At 36.3% G+C, this 21,662-nt stretch overlaps 1 protein-coding gene across 2 annotated transcripts in view; it reads right to left on the bottom strand.

Moving 5' to 3' along the window:
* The window catches only part of GLCCI1 (glucocorticoid induced 1), a 122,992-nt gene that overhangs the window by 10,631 nt on the left and 90,699 nt on the right, over nucleotides 1–21,662 (bottom strand). Inside the window, exons 4-6 of one of the 2 annotated variants that reach the window (XM_032643331.1) lie at nucleotides 19,717–19,833; nucleotides 14,636–14,788; nucleotides 6,634–6,844 (exon numbers count right to left, since the gene is read on the bottom strand). In XM_032643331.1, coding sequence (XP_032499222.1) covers nucleotides 6,634–6,844; nucleotides 14,636–14,788; nucleotides 19,717–19,833 — 481 coding nt within the window. The remainder of the gene's footprint in view (nucleotides 1–6,633; nucleotides 6,845–14,635; nucleotides 14,789–19,716; nucleotides 19,834–21,662) is intronic. The other variant, XM_032643332.1, reaches the window with a different exon arrangement.

Below are 21,662 nucleotides of genomic sequence, written 5' to 3'. Positions count from 1 at the left end.
AAGCTTTACCAGCAAATATTTTGTATATGGATTGAATTATGTACTTACATAACTTAGAAATATATAAATTTATATTACGGGTACAAATTAAAAATTGCTGAAAAAAGTATGTAATAACTCAAGTTTGGAGAGACAGGACTAGGCTATTAAAATAGCATCTTATCTTCCCCTCTTGGCATCTCTCTCCACTTCTGTAGCTTTATCTTTAAAGCTGGTCATGTCCTTTAGCTCAGCGGTCCCCAATCTTTTTGGCACCAGGGGCCGGTTTCATGGAAGACAGTTTTTCCACAGACAGGGGGTGGGGTGGTGAGGGGTGTGGTGCCTCAGGTGGCAATGTGAGTGACGGGGAGCGGCAGATGAAGCTTTGTCTGTTCACTCGCCTGCTGCTCACTGCCGGGTTCCTAACAGGCTGCAGACCCCTACGGGTCCACAGCCCGGGGGTTGGGGACCCCTGCTTTAGCTGACAGAAGATCTTCGCTTGGTTCTTCATTTCTTTCAGCAAGGCTACAAGGCCCTTATGAAATAGTGGCCTTTCTACCTACCTCTCCATTCTCACTGCTTTCTACTCCTTACCATTTACCCCTATGCTCTAGCCACACTATTTTTTTTTTTTTAACTGTTCTCCACACACCAGGCTCTTTCATAGCTGAATGACTGTGTAATGGCTATTCCTCCTGCGAAGGCAGCAAGTAGTAGTGTGAGGTTCCTGCAGAAGATCTTTGTTGGCATCTGGACTTCAAAAGATTTAGGAAAGTTAACTTCATTTCTCTAAGCCTTAGGCTCCCCATTCTTAAAATAATGACAATGTCCCTCCTCATCGGATTGTGATAATATTACAGGGGATAACAAAGGTAAAGTCACCTGGGCAAATTTAATCATCATAGCAATCCTATGAGGCAGGTGCCATCATTTTCCTTAATTTACAGGTGAGAAAACAGATACAGAGAGGTTGAGTAACTTGCCCAAGGACACATAATTAGTAAGTGGCAGAGCGGAGTTCAACCTGGCTGCACCAGAGTCAGAGTTCGTTACCATCATGCTATCTGCCTCACTGTTTTGATCTATCTCAACTCTAGTGTCCTCGTTAGACTAGACGATCAAGTTCCAATCTAACATTCCATGCTTCTCCTCAGTAGAGTCTTAGAGTTTAGGCAACAGCTTCATTGGGTCTGCCTTCTGTTAGTCTCACAAGGAGACACAGTGCAAGGAGTGGCTTCAGTGTGTCCACATTTCTTCTCAGAGGAACATAAAAGATAACAGGGAGAAAAAAATTCAACAGATCCCCTTTCCTCTAGCCTATACCCTATTTTTTCCCCAGTCATGATCAGAGTAGAAGATGAGATGGATTTTAGCAAAGTTACTTCCCTTCCCCTAATTTCAACAGGAAATTTGAACTTTATGGCTTCTTTCTCACCAAAGGCCTATGATCACTAAGTTAGCATAATCTTAGAGTGGTGACTGTTTATTATCTTTTTTTGGTTGGTGGTAGCGGGGAGCATTATCATACTCTTCCTGAACATTCAAAAGCCTACCATATATAAGTTAACCACTTAAGGAAAAAGACACTAATGTTTTCAACAAAGCTATAAAAATATATTCTTAAAAAAATGGACATACCATGAAGAAGGAATACTCAAAAAGTCTCGACTAAGCACTACTCCATGCAAATGCTAGGCGCCACTCTAGTTGCTGAGAATAAAGTAATGAGCAAAATAAAGTTACCTGCTCTTGATGGAGTTTATAGTCTAGTAAATAGATAATAGAAGATTAAGTGAAATTATATATGCGGACATATTAATAAATTTTGGTTTGCTTTTGTTTTAGACTCTGAGTTGTAACTGCTAGAACTGAGTTGTATACTTACTAATAATTTTGAATTAAGAATAGTAACTCGGGGCTTCCCTGGTGTGGCACAGTGGTTGAGAGTCCGCCTGCCAATGCAGGGGACGCGGGTTCGTGCCCTGGTCGGGGAAGATCCCACATGCTGCGGAGTGGCTGGGCCCGTGAGCCATGGCCGCTGAGCCTGCGTGTCTGGAGCCTGTGCTCCACAATGGGAGAGGCCACAACAGTGAGAGGCCCGCGTACCACAAAAAAAAAAAAAGAATAGTAACTCATCCATAGAGAGCTAGCACAGCAACTGCTATTAGTAAAATTGTAGACATTTTCCAAAAGAGGGGGAAAAGGCATTTAGTGGATGCTTCTTATACGCATCAGATAATGGGAGTATATGTAATTTTAGATGTACTCTTGAAAAAGCAAAACAGGGAAGATGACCTTAGGGATGTAATTCTAGAAAAGCTCACTTTTTAACCTATGGAATAACTCCTTTGTTGGAATAAGATTTCTACACTCTTTGTAATTTTACCAGCAAGAGGTTCTTCTAGGATAATAAGCATCCTAGAATTATGTGGGGAGAATCTTTTGATTGAGAAACAGATTCAGGCTCAAAAGCAGCAATTTGCAAGGTGTGGTAGCTAAAAGAAGTATATCCAACATATCTATTTTCACAATATAAACCACAAAAAGAAAAGTACCACAGAATCTTGGCTGATTAGGATATCTAGAAGGTGGAGAGTTAAAGTATGGTAAGGGCAAAGGTCAGACAATGTTAAGAAATAGAGCCCTAAAGATGAACGCAAATCGGGTTTAAAATGTATACAGAAAGGAATAAGATATCAAAAAGAGTCTCTTTTAAAAGTCTGCCTGGGGTCAGCCCTAGACCCTGAAAAGATAATACTTTTTTTTCTTTTCTGCAACTATGGGCTGCTCAGTCCTAATACCCAAAGTTTAGAAATATTAATATTTATAAGTTAAATCATGGTATGAGTTAAATAGGCTTATATGCATTGTGCCCTGGAAACTCCATCTACATGATATACATTGTTCCTGTAGGAAAACATAGTTTAAGTTCCAAGTAATCAATTTATGGACTCTTGGAATACAACTCTTGGTAGTTGACCTGACTAGAATGGTTCAGTTGACGTCATGATTAGAATAATCAACGTTTCCACAATATCTTGCAAAACTGCAAAATTTTATAACAACCTGCCTAAGTGAATTGTGCCAAAGATCAACTATAAGTGGCAGACTGAAGTCTAGATTTTGTGGCTTGCTACCTTATTAAGGAAAGCTGGCAGAGCTGCTAAAAGAACTAATATTTGACACTGCCATTTACATTATATAAATGACTGTTTTTCTCCCTTGCATTTTGGGCATGATAATGTAGAAGAATTTCGGCTAACTCTTAGGATATATTCTGAAGATGTCAAGATAATAAGAGCTCTTATTCTGGATCCCTGAATTCTCCACACAGATCATAATGTAGGAACTGTGGCTGTTATTAGGTTAGTAAGCCTAGCAACTTTACACATTACCAGGCTGCCTTCAGTCTTTAGGTCACTGGAAAAATCTGTCAGAAAACCACCAAACCCAAAAAACTAAAACCTGAAAACAGTCTCTTAAAGGCTGGACTTTTCTCAATAATGAGAGTGTTTTTGTCCTGGCATTGCAATTGAAACAGCCAAAGGACCACTATGCTAATCAACTAAAATTATTTTTATAGATCTCAAATTATATATGTGTCATGGAGAAAAACAGATGTTAGGAATAAGCAGAAATAATAAAGTCAGGAAAAGGATAGGCTATAACAGATGAGTACTAGAAAAATAATCAGCTAACTAGCACATCTCTCATTAGAGCTATATACTCACAATGTCTATCCCTCTCCCCACCTGTGCATGCCAATCCAGGCACCTAAAGATGTCTAAACTAGCTAGTCTACAACAGCAACTACAGAACAGGTAGGTACTCCAAATCAATTCTAGTTGACTACAAAATTACAGTATCAATTCTGTTTTCAGAGTTAATGATGCACACCTATTAGAAATCTATAGCTTGCTTTTTTTTCTCTTTACTGGAAGTAAATGTAAAGAAACAAAAGACCAATTTAAGCTTCACTGTGGAAAAATGCAAATTGTAAGCTAGAATTAGTATCTTAAAAAAATTTGGACTGTCCATTCTGAAGTAATGAGTCAGAGATTATTCTATAGTTTGAATGATTTAAATATGTAAGTTTCAGAAATTGCAAAACTGACAACTCCCTCTCCTTTGTATCTTTAGTTTTCTGAACATACTTGTATAATAGTGTAGATATATTAAGAAACTTATGTCATGAGGCCTTAATTCCCAAACTGAGGTAGTTTTGTAGAAAACAGTCTTAAATGATTCTGTAGTCTTCTTAGTTTCTAAGGAAATTAAAAAAAAATCACTATTAGTCACACCCAACACCATTTATTGAGTGTTTACTACATACCAAGAGTTGTGCTAAGCACTCTGTTCCAATATCTCATTTAACCCCAATAATGGTATGAGGTATGAAAACAAGTATTATCACCTTGTTTTACTAAGAACAAAATTTGTTTTAACTATTAGGGGAAAAACTGTTGGCCTTAGAGATGATGTGGACCAACGTTCTCATTTTACATTAAACAAACAAGAGGAACAGAAGAAAGAGAAGACACTTGTGTCATGCAGGCAGATATCTGGTATAAAAGAATAAAAGGGCATAGAGAAAAATATACAACCAAAAGCAGTCTTAGAAAAACTCTAACTTCTCTAAGAAACAGCCAGAATTCAGAATATTGTACTATCTCGAAGAGATACCTGCACTCCCATGTTCATTGCAGTATTATTCACAATAGCCAAAGCATGGGGACAACCTAAGTGTCCATGGACAGATGAATAGATAAAGAGAATGTGGTTCTAACTGGTTGTGAGATTGCCTCAAAGAATACAGTCCCGCAGAGGCCAAGAAGACAATCTCACAACCAGCTAACCAAAATGGAATTCATCTATCAACTTCCTAATACATCTCCCTTTTGGTTCAGCATCTCTCAACTATCCACAGTGTTAAACTTAGAAGAAAACAAAACTTCTGAATTAACTGCCTAGCCTTATTATCACTGTTATTTTTAATTTTAACCCAACTGTAAGTGCTAATAAGTAGCAAAAGCGGTCTGCACTTATCTTTTCTAGTGGTATAATAAAAAAACACGGGTTTTGCAAGATCTGTTTCACCACATACCACCTCTGCAGCCTACAATAACTTATGATTATTTATGATTATTTAACATTTCCATTTACCTTCAAAACAAATACTCCTACTAGAAGCAAGGTGTTTTCTTGTTTGTTTTACTATGAAACATCCATACTAAAAATGCGAGGAAGTGACTGCTGTCGTAGGATGCCTCCGTGAAATGAAAGTTTCCTAGTCTGCATTCTACAATATCGACATTCCACTTGAAGCAGAGAGATATGCCTAACTAAGGTACTGCTTTCAGTACATCCTTAATGGAGGAAGAGAGTTTTCAAGGCTTCCAATAAGGAAAAGATGAAAAGGGGAGAACTGTTGAGATCCACCCACAAAGAGGACAAAGTCCAAAGTAGCTTCCGTCTAACATCTCAGCAGAGAGTTAGGCGTAATGATGACTGAAAGAAGCCAGACCAAAAGAATACACACTGCATCAATCCATTTCTATGAAATTCAGTAACAGGGAAAAATTAGACTATGATGATGGAAGTCAACAGTGGTTACTTCTAAGTGGAGAGGAGAAGGATACTGTCTGTGAAGGGGGCTAGGGATCCTTCTGGGAGGCGAAAAATGTTCTGTATCTTGATCCAGGTAGTGGTTTCATGAGTGCATACGTGTGTAAAAATTCAGGGGGCTTAGCATTTAATATTTGGGCACTTTAAATGTATTAATACTTCAAAATAAAACAAATTGAGGGGCTTGGGGGTCAAGTCAGGACAAGGCCCATAAAAAAATCCTGTAAGATTCTATAAACTTTAATTTTTTCATGTTTTAAAATTTGTGTTGCCTATGATCTTCTTGTGGTGAAAAGCAATAAATGTGTTACAAAGGAAGTTCAGTGTTTCTTTGTAAGTAGCTAGGAAGGTGGAAGCTGGGCAGTCTTCAGTACCTTCAGTGTCTGAGTCTGAGGGGGCTAGAAACTGAAAGAAGGGAGTGAACAGTGGTAGCCAAGTGCCTGACACGAAGACAGGAGGACATGGGCAGACAGGGCTTGACAGGCAATAAGAAACCCCACGGGTTCTGCACGCTTATTGGTGTTAGTTAATAATTCATCTACATACCATAATATAATCCCTGATGTGCTGCAGGTACTTTTTAAACTTTATCCCACTTGGTTAAAAATACACTCATTCTTCCAACAGATTTTTTTAGAAATTATTTCCTCCCAAATTAATCTGAATACGAAATCTAACCTCAGGCACGAGGAACATAATAAACTTTACTATAACCATCCTTAACTCTGGACAATACCAAGGAAAAAACTGTGTGTTATATGATGTGAAGCTGTACACATTCATTTTATAGCTTTCATTAGTTGTTATAACCATGCGCTGTGCTCCTCTGACACATTTATGGAAGATGTTTGCGAAAGTCACAGAGAAGGGGGTACATGAAACCAATGAACAAACCAACCTAGATCAACCAATCCTTTACAATCCCACCATTCAATGAAACAAAAAAGGTGATGTAATGGTCTAAGACAAAGAAAGTAGAATGACCAAGGCCTTATAACAAACCCTCTAAATGGATGATTTCATTCTCACCTTTATCACGATCATAGAGTAAATCTTCTGTTGAGCAAGGGCTACCGTCCTGGGATTCCGGGGGACAGAAGGGGGAAACACAGGGGGAGTGACTGCTGCAACTACTGCTGCGCTCCTGCACAGAGGGGGTCTGCGTGTCGATGCTGCGAGTGCTGCTGCTCCGGTAGTGAGCAGGGAGGGGGGCTCTCCGACCATCCGGGATATCCAAAGGCTGGAAGAGCAACAACCATCACACCGTCAGTGACAGTTCATATACTCCATCCATATATAAAGCACTGCTGTTTCTTTTGATTTCATTTTGCAGTATTATCGCCACCACAGTTGATTCTTTAGAGAATAAAGATACCAATCTTGTGTCTTAATTTCTGCCAGTCACTTTTAGGTCAGCACTCCCAGTAATACTCTTCAAGGACAGGGGCTTCTTTTAACACTGTATCCCTAGCACTGTGTCTGGCACACAGCAGACATTCAATAAACATTTGCTTTAAGAATTAGTCAAACCGCTCAAGAAGTCACTTTGACTTGATAATAAAAAAAGAGAAATCTCATATTCACAGGTATGGATTTCCGTTTGTTCATTCTTCTTCTTCTTATTTTTTTACAAGCCAGGAACAGATTTTGCAGTTTACCCAAAATTTATAATAAAAGGTTTATTCTATTAGTACTCAAGGGAGGATATTAAGATAACTCAGAACATTTCTTCTAATTTGGTATCCAACTGAGTAGGACTACTAATGAATTTTGCTTAGTTCTAATGCATTGTTCTGAGTGGCAAAAATAAAAAATAGAAATGAAATTATAATCATAGAATCATATATGAATCATATATTTTTGACCCGAGAAGACCCTAGACCTCATTAGCACAGTTTTTACCAATAAAGAACCTATAGTTTATTTTATTTTTTAAATAAATTTATTTATTTTATTTATTTTTTGGCAGCGTTGGGTCGCCTTTGCTGAGCATGGGCTTTCTCTAGTTGCGGCGAGCGAGGGCTACTCTGCGTTGCAGTGGCTTCTCTTGTTGCGGAGCACAGGCTCTAGAGCGCAGACTCAGTAGTTGTGGCGCACGGGCTTAGCTGATCCGCAGCATGTGGGATCTTCCCAGACCAGGGCTCGAACCCGTGTCCCCTGCATTGGCAGGCGGATTCTTAACCACTGCACCACCAGGGAAACCCCAAGAACTTAAAAGTTTAGAGTTCCTGGTGACATGGTCAATTAAATGGCATCAGAGCTTCAGCTGCAGTGGACTCTTTCTACTCTGCTTCTGCTGTAAAGATATATCTTGCTAACTAAGTGTGGTCAACAAATATAATTCTATATATTTACAGTATTTTTGTCATTACATAGACAAGATTGAAATGCTAGGAAAAAAGAACCAATATATTCTTAGTTTATTTACAACTTATTTTCACTGTTTACTGCTATTACTCTGAGCTTTGTCATTTCAGAGATTTTAGAAACATTGTCAGAGGGAAAATGAAGTAAGATAAAATTAGGCAAGACTCAAAATATATCAATGTTTTTCTACAGCAAATTAAGTGAAGGTCAAAACCTAAAATAAAAACTTCATCTATCTACGCAGAGTTCCTAAACCAAAACTATACCACTTTCACAACCTGACAATGACCATGCTACTGTAAAGAGAATTATTCAATTATGGAATATTAGTTAATTTTGTCAACAAACAAAAAAAGTAAAATTTTCCAATTTAGGAAAGAAATATTCCCAAAGAAATATTAAGTTACTTGGTCAAATGCTAAGAAAATTATTTATTATTTAAAATTTTTCTTTTACTTAACTAAATTTAGATTTTAATTACAACACCACTAAATTTTAGAATGAACAATTCTAAGAATAAATCATTGGTGCAGGTTTTGGGGGGTTTTTTTGGACAAAATTATGTGATAGGTGTGTGAGGTTTTCAGAACAACCCATAAAGAAAGATCATTTTGGAATATATATGAGGGTTAAATGACAGAGGTCTTTCTTAAAACTTAGATATTTAAGTCAAGGAAAATGCTGCTTTAATAAAATGTCAATATTGGTAATTAGTAGAAGAATAATGTATCAATTTGTAACTAAAAAAGTTTAAGAATTTGAGTTATCTTTTATTCATGTCCTATTTGATACAATCACTTTGTATTCCCATTTCTGAATCTTTAACTGGATAATATATATGAATTTCCTTAACCAACTTCTGTTTTGTTGGGGAGGGCGTTCAGAAGAATTAGAATAACAAACATTTTAGAAGTTTACACATTTACACAAAATAATGATGGGAAATATAAAGGCTTAGAAGCTACTGACAGGTTCACTGATGGTGACATTTTGATTTATTAAAACTTTGAGGCACACTTAATCATAAATCTAAAAATTCTTAAAATTAATATTTTAGTTATAACTGTGTAGGTTACCCCAGAGTAATTCTGAAGTGGCTACTGTGAAATTAGAATATGACTTACTTAAAAGCAGAACTATGTTATTTTTTTTTAATTGGAGTAAAATTGCTTTACAGTGTTGTGTTTCTGCTCTACAATGAAGTGAATCAGCTATATGTATACCTATATCTCCTACCTCTTGGACCTCCCTCCCGCCCCCACCCCTGCCCCATCCCATCCATCTAGGTCATCACAGAGCACCGAGCTGAGCTCCCTGTGCTATACAGCAGGTTCCCACTAGCTATCTATTTTACACATGGTAGTGTATTTATGTCAAACCTAATCTCCCAATTTGTCCCACCTTCCCCTTCCCCCCCGTGTTCACATGTCCATTCTCTATATCTGCGTCTCTATTCCTACCCTACAAATAGGTTCATCTGTAACATTTTTCTAGATTGCACAGATATGTCTTAAAATACTATATTTGTTTTTCTCTTTCTGGCTTACTTCTCTCTGTATGACAGACTCTAGGTCCATCCACATCTCTGCAAATGACCCAATTTCATTCCTTTTTATGGCTGAGAAATATTCCATTGTATATATGTACCACATCTTTATCCATTCATCTATCATTGGACATTTAGGTTGTTTCCATGTCCTGGCTATTGTAAATAGTGCTGCAATGAACATTGGGGTACATGTGTCTTTTTGAATTATGGTTTTCTCAGGGTATATTCCCAGTAGTGGGAGTGCTGGGTCATATGGTAGTTCTATTTTTAGTATTTTAAGGAACCTCCATACTGTTCTCCCTAGTGGCTGTATCAATATACATTCCCACCAACAGTGTAGGAGGGTTCCCTTTTCTCCACACCCTCTCCAGCTTTTACTGTGCGTAGATTTTTTGATGGCCATTCTGACTGGTGTGAGATGATACCTCACTGTAGTTTTGATTTGCATTTCTCTAATAATTAGTGATGCTGAGCATCTTTTCACATACTTCTTAGCCATCTGTATGTCTTCTTTGGTGAACTGACCATTTAGGTCTTCTGCCCATTTTTTAATTGGGTTGTTTGTTTTTTCGATATTGAGCTCCATGAGCTGTTTGTATATTTTAGAGATTAATCCTTTGACCGTTGCTTCATTCTCCCATTTTCTCCCATTCTGAGAGCTGTTTCTTTCTCTTGTTTATGGTTTCCTTTGCTGTGCAAAAGCTTTTAAGTTTCATTAGGTCCCATTTGTTTATTTTTGGTTTTATTTTCATTACTCTAGGAGGTGGGTCAAAAAAGATGTGTTTTTCCTATGTTTTCCTCTAAGAGTTTTATAGTGTCTGGTCCTACATTTAGGTCTTTAATCCTTTTGGAGTTTATTTTTGTGTATGGTGTTAGAGAGTGTTCTAATTTCATTCTTTTACATGTAGCTGTCCAGTTTTCTCATCACCACTTACTGAAGAGGCTGTCTTTTCTCTATTGTATGTTCTTGCCTCCTTTGTCATAAATTAGGTGACCATATGTGTGTGGATTTACCTCTGGGCTTTCTATCCTGCACCATTGATCTACATTTCTGTTTTTGTGCCAGTACCACACTGTCTTGATTACTGTAGCTTTGTAGTAGAGTTTGAAGTCAGGGATTCCTCCAGCTCCATTTTTCTTTCTCAAGATTGCTTTGGCTATTCGGGGTCTTTTGTGTTTCCACACAAATTGTAAAATTTTTTGTTCTAATTCTGTGAAGAATGCCATTGGTAGTTTGATAGGGATTGCACTGAATCTGTAGATTGCTTTGGGTAGTATAGTCATTTCGCAATATTGATTCTTCCAATCCAAGAACACGGTACATTTCTCCATCTGTTTACGTCATCTTTAATTTCTTTCATCAGTGTTTTATAGTTTTCTGAGTACAAGTTTTCTGCCTCCTTAGGTAGGTTTATTCCTAGGTATTTTGTTTTTTTTGTTGCGATGGTAAATGGGATTGTTTCCTTAATTTCTCTTTCTGATTTTTCCTTGTTAGTGTATAGGAATGCAAGAGATTTCTGTGCATTAATTTTGTATCCTGCAACTTTACCAAATTCATTGATTAGCTTTAGTGGTTTTCTGGTGGCATCTTTAGGATTTTCTATGTATAGTATCATATCATCTGCAAACAGTGACAGTTTGACTTCTTCTTTTCCAATCTGTATTCCTTTTATTTTTCTTCTCTGATTGTCGTGGGTAGGACTTCAAAACTATGTTGAATAAGACTGGCAAGAGTGGACATCCTTGTCTTGTTCCTGATCTTAGTGGAAATGCTTTCAGTTTTTTTACCATTGAGTATGATGTTTGCTGTGGGTTTATCATATATGGCCTTTATTATGTTGAGGTAGGTTCCCTCTATGCCCATTTTCTGGAGAGTTTTTATCGTAAATGGTGTTGACTTTTGTCAAAAGTTTTTCTGAGTCTATTGAGATGACCATATGGTTTTTCTCCTTCGGTTTGTTAATGTGGTGTTTCACATTGATTGATTTGCATAGACTGAAGAATCCTTGCATTCCTGGGATAAATCCCACTTGATCATGGTGTATGATCCTTTTAATGTGCTCTTGGATTCTGTTTGCTAGTATGTTTTTGAGGATTTTTGCATCTATGTTCATCAGTGATATTGGCCTGCAGTTTTCTTTCTTTGTGACATCTTTGTCTGGTTTTGGTATCAGGGTGATGGTGGTTTTGTGGAATGAATTTGGGAGTGTTCCTCCCTCTGCAATTTTTGGAAGAGTTTGAGAAGGATCAGCGTTAGCTCTTCTCTGAATGCATTATAGAATTTGCCTAAGAAGCCATCTGGTCCTGGACTTTTGTTTGTTGGAAGATTTTTAATTACAGTTTCAATTTCATTACTTGTTTATATTTTCTAATTCTTCCTGGTTCAGTCTTGGAAAACTGTACCTTTCTAAGAATTGTCCATTTCTTCCAGCTTGTCCATTTTATTGGCATATAATTGTTTGTAGTAGTCTCTTATAATCCTTTGTATTTCTGCAGTGTCAGTTGTGATTTCTCCTTTTTCATTTCTAATTTTATTGATCTGTATCCTCTCCCTTTTTTTCTTGATGAGTCTTGCCTAAAGGTTTATCAATTTTGGTTATCTTCTCAAAGAACCAACTTTTAGTTTCATTGATCTTTGCTATTATTTTCTTCATTTCTATTTCATTTATTTCTTCTCTGATCTTTGTGATTTCTTTCCTTCTACTGACTCTGGGTTTTCTTTGTTCTTGTTTCTCTAGTTGCTTTAGGTGTAAGGTTAGATTGTTTATTTGAGATTTTTCTTGGTTCTTGAGGTGAGATTGAATTGCTAGAAACTTGCCTCTTAGAAGTGCTTTTGTTGCATCCCATAGATTTTGGATCACTGTGTTTTTGTTGTCATTTGTTTCTATGTATTTTTAAATTTCTTTTTAGATTTCTTCAGTGATCTCTTGGTTATTTAGTAGCGTACTGTTTAGCCTCCATGTATTTGTGTTTTTTACAGTTTTTTTCCTGTAACTGATTTCCAGTCTCATAGTGTTGTAGTCAGAAAAGATGCTTGATATGATTTCAATTTTCTTAAATTTTCTGAGGCTTGTGACCCAAGACGTGATCTATCCTGGAGAATGTTCTGTGTGCACGTGAGAAGAAAGTGTGTTCAAGCAGAACTATGTTACTAAGTTTCATCTTCTAGTACAGTTTTGCTTAGCAGTTCTTAAAGAATTAGCAAATATGTGTCTGATTATCTCATCCTCAAAAAATTAGACCAATTTTACTTCCTTATATTACTGTTCTTAAATGTTACTTAATGTATAAAGGAAACATTTTAATGGTATACACAGCTAAGCTAAGAGACATCACAATTTCCAAAGGGTTCTTTTTTGGCCTAATGAATATAACATAAAAATTTAACTCTAGGAAGAGTAAAATGGCACAACCTTTTGGGATGGTAATTTTAGCAATATTCATCAAAATTTAAAACGTGCAAATGCTTTGACCCAGCAGTTTCACAGCCAAGGAATTGTCTGCCAAGAGTACACTATGTTTTCTAAAGCTCTGCTTATGATGACAAAAACTGAAAACAATCTAAATGCCCATCAGTAGGGGACTTTTAAATTATGGTACCTTCATATAGTGATTCAGTATATATTAGCATACATACACATATTTGGAAGCATATACAATAAACTGTGATTAATGCTTATATCTGCTAAGCAATATTCAGATTTGGAAAAAGTTTCTTTTTCAATTTTATAAATATAAAATTGAACTGTGTGAATTTTGAGATGAACTCTAAATCAGTTTTAAAATCTACACATTATCTGAAGGAATTAGATACACATTTGACATAAATTAAATCATATTTTAGTTCTAAAAAACCATCAGATAGATAATTAAGCCAAATGGTACTTGATGTTTTCTTTTGTTGAGTATAGCTTTAAAATGCAGTCAAATATAAGTTCATATGCAGGAGTGTCCAGATTTCTTTTCTGGGACAGAGGTAACTTATAAAGTATTTTTGATTAATTCAAATGGATCAGAGACGTAAATATAAGAGAAAGGTAAAACCATAAAACTCTTAGAAGAAAACACAAGAATAAATCATTGTGACCTTAGATTAGGCAATCTTTTAGATATGACCCAAAAGAAAATGAAAAGTGAAAAGACAACCCACAGAATGGGAGATATTTTCAAATCATATATCTAATAAGGGATTTTTATCTAGAAGGTAAGAACTTTATAAAGACCTTTTACCAATCAGTAGTAAAAAGACAACCTAATTTTGAAATGGGCAAAGCATCTAAATAGACAGTTTTCCAAAGAAGATATACAAATGGTCAACACCATGATGAGATACCACTTCACATCCACTAGAATGGCTACAATAAAAAAGACACATAATTACAAGTGTTGCTGAAGATGGAGAAATTGGAAGCTTCATACACAGCCAGTGGGGATGTAACATGGTACAGTGCAGCCACTTTGGAAAGTAGTCCGGCAGTTTCTCAAAAGGTTAAACAGAGTTACCATACAAGCAGTTCCACTCATGGGTATATACTCAACAGAAATGAAAACATCATGTTCACACAAAAACTTGTATATAAACTTCGTAGCAGCATTACTCATAATAGCCAAAAAGTAGAAACAATGGAAATGTTTATCAGTTAATGACTGGATAATAAAATCTGTATGATTGAATATTATTTGGCAATAAAAAGGAATGAAGTACTGATACATATTACACTACAGGTGAACCTTAAAACCATTATGCTCAGTGAAAAACACCTGTTACAAAGGCCATCTATTGCATGACTGCATTTATATGAAATGTCTACAACAGGCCAATTCATAGATGGAGAAAGTAGATTAGTTGTTGCCTCACTGGAGGAAAATAAGAGATGACTGCTAAAGGGTATGGAGTTTCTTTTTGGGGTGATGAAAAAGCTGTAAAGTTGACTGCAGCACTGGTTGCACAACTCTGTGAATATGCTAAAAACCACTGACTTGTACACTTTAAATTGGTAAACTGTATGGTATGTGACTTATATCTAATAAAGCTGTAACTCCCCAAAAAAAGACTTTTGAGACAGTCCACAGTATTAAAGAAAAAAGTGACTCAAACATCCCATGTAACCTTACCTTGGACACTTCCTCTTTCCCGTTATTTTCTTTAATGAATACCTTTTCTAATTCGGGACTTATTCCTTCTACATTGCAGGGCACACGTGAAACAGATGATTTTGGCACTGATACATTTGACAGTGGCATAGGGACTGATCTTGATCCAGTAGCCTACAAAACAGAAGATAAGGTGTTATCAAATTATTTGTGGCCAAAGAAATCGAGAACTAAAGAGCATGGTAAATCTTAAAAGAGAAACTCAAGGAGCAGAGTTATTTTGAAATTTCAAATACAATATAAATTCAGATACACATATTGCAGTTTCGGTTCCAAAGTAAGGAAGTAAGGTAAAAATTACAGAGTCAAAGTAATCCTTTATGTAAGTATAAAGGTATGATTGTAAACTGTACACACTTTTCCAGTAGAATGGCAGAAATCGAGTGTCCTCTGTGCTGTTTAATTTTTTTTCTTTTTTGTTTTTACTGGAAAGGCATAGTTGAAATCATGTAAGTTAAGTGTATCACGTGACACTTCAGCTCTGCTCTGTGCCTGTGTATGTGTTTAAAAGATTTGTTCCCTGCACTGTGACGATTACCTTCTAGTATTTTTCATTTCCATTTTATCAACCATTTAAGAAAGGCTTTTGGATTACTAAGTAGTTTGGCAACAATATCATGTTAAGTTCAGTAACACTCACTTAACAACTATAAGGTTGCTTTCAAAAGTCCTTTGGAGGAGTTGTCAAAAATTAACCACCTCTCATAGCTGTCCTGCAGGAGGTACCACAAAGTGTAAGACAAGCCTTTTGATGCTCAAGGAACTTAAAGAGCAGAAAGGAAATAAGAAAAATAAAGATGAACAAGGTAAAAAAGAACAGTATATGATCTCTACCTTATTCTGAATGATTAAAGTTGATATATATGATTCATAATGAGGTAGACAGCTAGTCATCGATTAAATGAATAATATATTTCCCATACTCAGTGCGGTGCTCCTGCCATCTGTAAACTGCTGCCCACGAATGTCCTTTGTCTCATTATTAATGCATGAGCTTTTTTCATATTAAAGTTGTAACTCTTTGTCATACATTTACTGTTTACTTTAGTATGAAATATCTTTCAGTACTTTTATGGTTTTTCATATTTAAATATTTAACCTACCGTGATTTATTTTTGTGTATGTTATGAAATAGTATTTTTTCCCACATAGCAATCAAACTGCCCCAACATTTCTTTATGGATTCTGTATTTGATTTCCTTGAGTTGTTACTTGATAATCCCTATACAGAGCTCCACTTTAACTGCTATAACTTTATAGCAGTTACATTTTGCATTTTGGTATCCTATAGGGAAAGCCTTTTCAAATTTTCTTTTTAACTGGCATTACTTTTCCATATTACCTTTGAAAATAACTTTTAAAGTAATAAAACAATTCCTTTTACATTTCCATTGGAACTCAATTTGTATGTTAATTTTGGGCAAATTACTATTTGAAAAATATTGAGTCTTCCCATGCATGAATGACTTCCCATTTCTATTTTATATTTCATATCCTCAATAAAGTCTTATAGTTTGCATATTTCTTTTAAGCCTAGGCATTTTATATTTTTTATTATATATATACTAACATGTTATTGCTAGTTGTAACATAATAAGAAATATGTACTTGGTTTCTACCCCTGGTTCCTGACAGAGTTCCTAAAATCTTATAATTTTCTGAGGGACAGGGGCACTAGGAGCATCTTTTGTTCCAATATTTGATTTCTGACACCAGTCCTGACACATAGCTCCTAAATCCCTTGGAATTTCCTGGGAGATAGGACCAAGAGTTTTTTGTTCTAATGAGGTGACTCTTGGTGGGTTCCTGAATAGGTTCCAAATGGGGGGGCTGGTCACTAGGAAGAAGCCATGATTAGAAGCTTGGAACTTCCAGTCCAACCCCCATCCCCCTCATCCTCTGGTGAGGAGAGGGGCTGGAGACTGAGTTAATTATTAATCATGCCTATGTGATGAAGCCTCCCAAAACATCCCTACACTACGGGTGCAGAGAGCTTCCAGGTTGGTGAACACACATCCATATATACCAGAAGGGTGGCACACCCCAACTCCATGTGAGCAGAAGCTCTTGCATGTGACTTACTTACAGACCTTGCCCTGTGCACCTCTTCATCCTGCTGTTCATCTGTATGTATCCTTTATTATATCCTTTGTAATAAACAAGGAAATGTGTTTCCCTGAGTTCTTTGAGCAGTTACAGCAAGTTACTGAACCTGAAGAAGGGGCTGTGGGAATCCCTTCTTTATAGCCAGTAGGTCAAAAGTACAATGACAATCTGGACCTTTCAGCTGGCATCTGAAGAGGGGCAGTTTTGTGGGGCGGAGTCCTTCACCTGTGAGGTCTGTGCTAACTCCATGTAGTTAGTGTTATAACTGAATTGGAGGACACTTGGTTGGTGTCTGGCGAGTCGGAGAATTGGTTGGTATGGAAAAAAAAATCTCACACATTTGGTGTCAGGAATATTATAAGCAGAGGAAAACAGTAGTTTACCTTTACTAGTATAGGAGAAAACAACTGATTTTTATATGTTTACATTTTATCTGATCATTAAGTTCTCAGTTTTTCTCCTTTTTATTGTGAAAAATTATAATCATAAATATAATTAAACAGAATAGTATAATGAACACTCAGGTGCACGTCATCCAGTTCCAAAACTTATCAACATTTTCTAACTTTATTTCATCTAAACATCCACCACTTGTTTTTGTTCTCTGAGTATATTAAAGCACATTCTAGACTTCATATTTCATCTACAACTATTCCAATAGGTATAGCAAAAGATAATAATAATAATTTGTTTTTGCGGTACGCAGGCCTCTCACTGTTGTGGCATCTCCCGTTGCGGAGCATAGGCTCCGGACGTGCAGGCTCAGCGGCCGTGGCTCACGGGCCTAGCCGCTCCGCAGCATGTGGGATCTTCCCGGACCGGGGCATGAACCCGTGTCCCCTACATTGGCTGGCACTCTCAACCACTGCGCCACCAGGGAAGCCCAAAAGATAATTATTTTTAAACATAACTACAATGCCAAAAAATTCAATGTAAATTGGGAATAAGTGTATAAATTTTTTCTGTTAAATCAATATGTCAATAGATATACTATAAATGCATTGGGCTCTTACAGAAAAGGTGTTTGAAATAAACAGAATAAGAATAATATATATATATATATTTTTTTTTAATATTTTTATTTATGTATTTATTTGGCTGTGCCGGGTCTTAGTTGTGGCATGCGAACTCTTAGTTGCAGCATGTGGGATCTTAGTTCCCTGACCAGGGATTGAACCCAGAGCCCCCTGCATTGGGAGCGTGGAGTCTTAGCCACTGGACCACCAGGGAAGTCCCAAGAATAATTTTTTAATTCTTCCAGATTAAGAAGAAAAAGTAAGGCATATGTGAATTTTCTCTTGAAATGTCTGAGGCTTGCTTGCCAACTACATGTTTGTTTTACAGCTTTGATGAGGTATAACTGACATACAATAAAATCCTCCCATTTTAAGTATGTAGCTCATTGAGCTTTGTAAATATATAGTCATCCAATTATCAGTATAATCACATTTTAGAAACTTCTATCATCCAAAAAATTTCTCTAGGGCTTTTCTACAGTCAATTCCCACCGCTAATACTTTGTATCATTTTGCTTTTTTGAGGATTTAATGTAATGAATCATATAGTATGTAGCCTTTTGCTTCTGACTTCTTTCACTTGCCATGATGTTTTTGAGATTCAACCATGTTGTTGTAAGTACCAGTAGTTCCTTCCTTTTTACTGCTGAATAGTATTACACTATATGGATGTATGAAGGGCTGTTTATCCATTCACCAGTTCATGGATATTTGTTGGTTTCCATTTTTTGACTCTTATAGATACTGCTGCCATGAACAATGATATACAAGTCACTGTCTGGACATATGTTTTTATTTCTTGTGGACAGATACCAAAGAGTGGAATTCCTGGGCTATATGGTCGGTGTATGTTTAATTTCTTAAGAAAATGCCAAACTTCTTTCCAAAGTAGCTGTACCATTTTGTGTTGCCACCAGCAATGTGTGGCTGTTCTGGTTGCCTCACATCCTTATCAACACTTGGTATTGTCAATATCTTCCATTTTAGCCATCCTATCATTAGTTTTTTAATAGTTTAGTAAATTCACTTTGATTTTCTAAATATACAACAATATCGTATGCACATAGTGATAACATTTCTTACTGCTCTGTCTAGAACCTCCAAACTACTAGCAAATAACATCAATAATTACAGACATCTATGACTTCATTTTTATTTTAACAGAAATACTTCCAGTATTTTATTGTTAGGATCTAACTACATTTGCAGTTAGTCCCATTAGGAAGTGTCCTATTTTAGGATAAGTTTTTATCACATATGGATACTGAGTTTTTATCAAGTGTTATTATGTTATTCAGCATCTACTTTGGCTTTCTGATGCAATGAACTAACCTAATACATTTCCTAATGTTGAATTATCCTTACATTTGTGAAACAACCCCTAATTAGATTTTTTTGATACACTACTTGGGTTTCTCCTGCTATATTGACTATATTTTATTTACTAAAATTTACATTAATATTTGTAAGTAAATTTGGCCTAGAATAGCATTTCCCGAAGTTTGTTCCATGGGGATGTGAGTACATGTTTGGGGTGGGGCTGGGAGGACAAAAAAACGAATTCTCAATTTCTTCCTAAGTCAGATAAGGGGTAAAATATATCAAGAGACACAGAGAGGGATGGGTTAAGGTACTATTAGGAAGATTAAATAAGGTAATGCCCAGAGTTGCTTAGTAAGTGAATGAGCTAGGATTTCAGCCCAGGCCAGTAACAGTCATCCTTATGACCACTACACTCTGTTATGTCTGTTATTAAAAGATTACACATATGGCTGAAACAAAAACTTCTTAAAACAAACCTTGTAATGTAACAGAGCTAGAGATTTACATTAATTTTTTTTAATCCTAAAATGATGCGTTCTCCTTTATAATGAACCCTTTAAAAGGAATTATTCCAATCTGGACAAGAAGTTAGCCTACCTGAGTGTGATTGATTGCTATATGGTTGCCATGGAGAGGTGACTGACGATCCTTCTCTTTACTGTGCCGACTGCTCTGCTTACTACGTTGTAGTTGCTGCCTCAGTTTGGCAATCTGCTTTGGGGAGAAGGGATGAGAAGCAAGAAGAGAACAGAAGTGAATACCAAGCTTTAAGTATTTATTTCTTTAATTTTAGATGGAAAAAATAAAATTTTTATCAAAGATTTCAAGAAGAGACAATATTCACTACAGTGATTTATTCTCCAAGTTTTAATAATTAAAACTATTGAAAATAAGAAATAAATATATGCTACAAATGCTTCACTTATACGATTTAAATATTGTCGGTAAATACATAGACTAAATTTCCCCAGATTATTTCATATTTTACCTTTGTAACACCAGAAACATCTTCCCCTTTAAACACTTATTTCTAAGATGAAAAACTAGTATTTCACATGCCTATTGATTAAAGTCAAACCCAATCTCTTAATATAGGGACCTCATTAAGTTTTTTAAGTTCCCATTTTATATAAACAAAATGGATCTGGTAGACCAATTACTAAACACTTTAAAATTGTAAATCCCATGGTGTAAATCGTATGGCATTTAGCATTAGTTACTTGTTAGTATTTAATATCTTACTATTATATTACTCTTAGTCACAAAATCTTTAGTTTCCAGCTTTATTGAAACATAAATGACATATAACATTGTGTAAGTTTAAGGTGTACAGTTTTTTAAAAAAATAAATTTATTTATTTATTTTTGGCTGCACTGGGTCTTCATTGCTGCAGACGGGCTTTCTCTAGCTGCAGCGAGCAGGGGCTACTCTTCATTGCAGTGCGCGCAGGCTTTCATTGCAGTGTCTTCCCTGTTGCCGTGCATGGGCTCTAGGGTGCACAGGCTTCAGTAGTTCGGCATGTGGGCTCAGTAGTGGCTCACGGGCTCTAGAGCGCAGGCTCAGTAGTTGTGGCGCATGGGCTTAGTTGCTCTGCTGCATGTGGGATCTTCACAGACCAGGGATTGAACCTGTGTCCCCTGCATTGGCAGGCGGATTCTTAACCACTGCACTACCGGGTAAGTCCCTGTACAACATGTTGATTTGATGCTATTATATATTGCAAAATGACACCACTGTAGCATACGTTAATACCTCCATCCCATTACATAATTACCATTTCTCTTTGGGGGTGAAAACATTTGAGATCTACTCTCTTAGCAACTTTCAAGTGTATATAATACAGTATTATTAACTATAATCAAAATTCTGAACATTAGATCCCCAGAACTTACTCATCTTATAATTGGGAGTATGTACCTTTTGACCACTCCCCTTTACCCTCCAGTCTAGCAACCACCACTCTACGCTCAGTTTCTATGAGTTTAGCTTTTCTTAGATCCCACAAACAAGGGATACCATACAGTATTTGTCTTTGTTTGTCTGACTTATTTCACTTAGCATAATGTCCTCAAGGTTCATCAATGTCATTTACAAATGGCAGGATTTCCTTCTTTCTCATTGATGAATGTATGTACCACATCTTCTTTATCCACTTCTCCATTGACAGATACTTGGCTACAGTGACACAACTTTTTTCAAAACAAATATAACTTAGGAGTGTATTCTCCTAAATGGAACTGTAAAACTCCCAGACTTAAGGCTTAAGAGAAAAGTCATTTCTACAATATGGCTTGGAATTCATTAAACTATTAACATATTTTAGGTGCTATATAATCTTCTTAAACTGTGCTAGACCTGAAGTAAAATATACCTCAGCATTTTCAAAGGGAATCACTAGCAATTTGGGGGAAGTTACTTAATATTGGTATTACTTTCCTTGTAGAAAAGATGACATTAATCAATTAATAGGTACTCCTTGAACACATACAGTGAGCTCAGTTTTATGTTATCTACTAGGCAAAGTGCAAATACAACGTAAAGT

Source organism: Phocoena sinus, chromosome 9, assembly GCF_008692025.1.
Source record: "Phocoena sinus isolate mPhoSin1 chromosome 9, mPhoSin1.pri, whole genome shotgun sequence".
Classification (NCBI taxonomy): Eukaryota; Metazoa; Chordata; class Mammalia; order Artiodactyla; family Phocoenidae; genus Phocoena; species Phocoena sinus.
The sequence above is the reverse complement of the archived record's forward strand: the minus strand, read 5'-3'. Positions and strand labels throughout refer to the sequence as shown.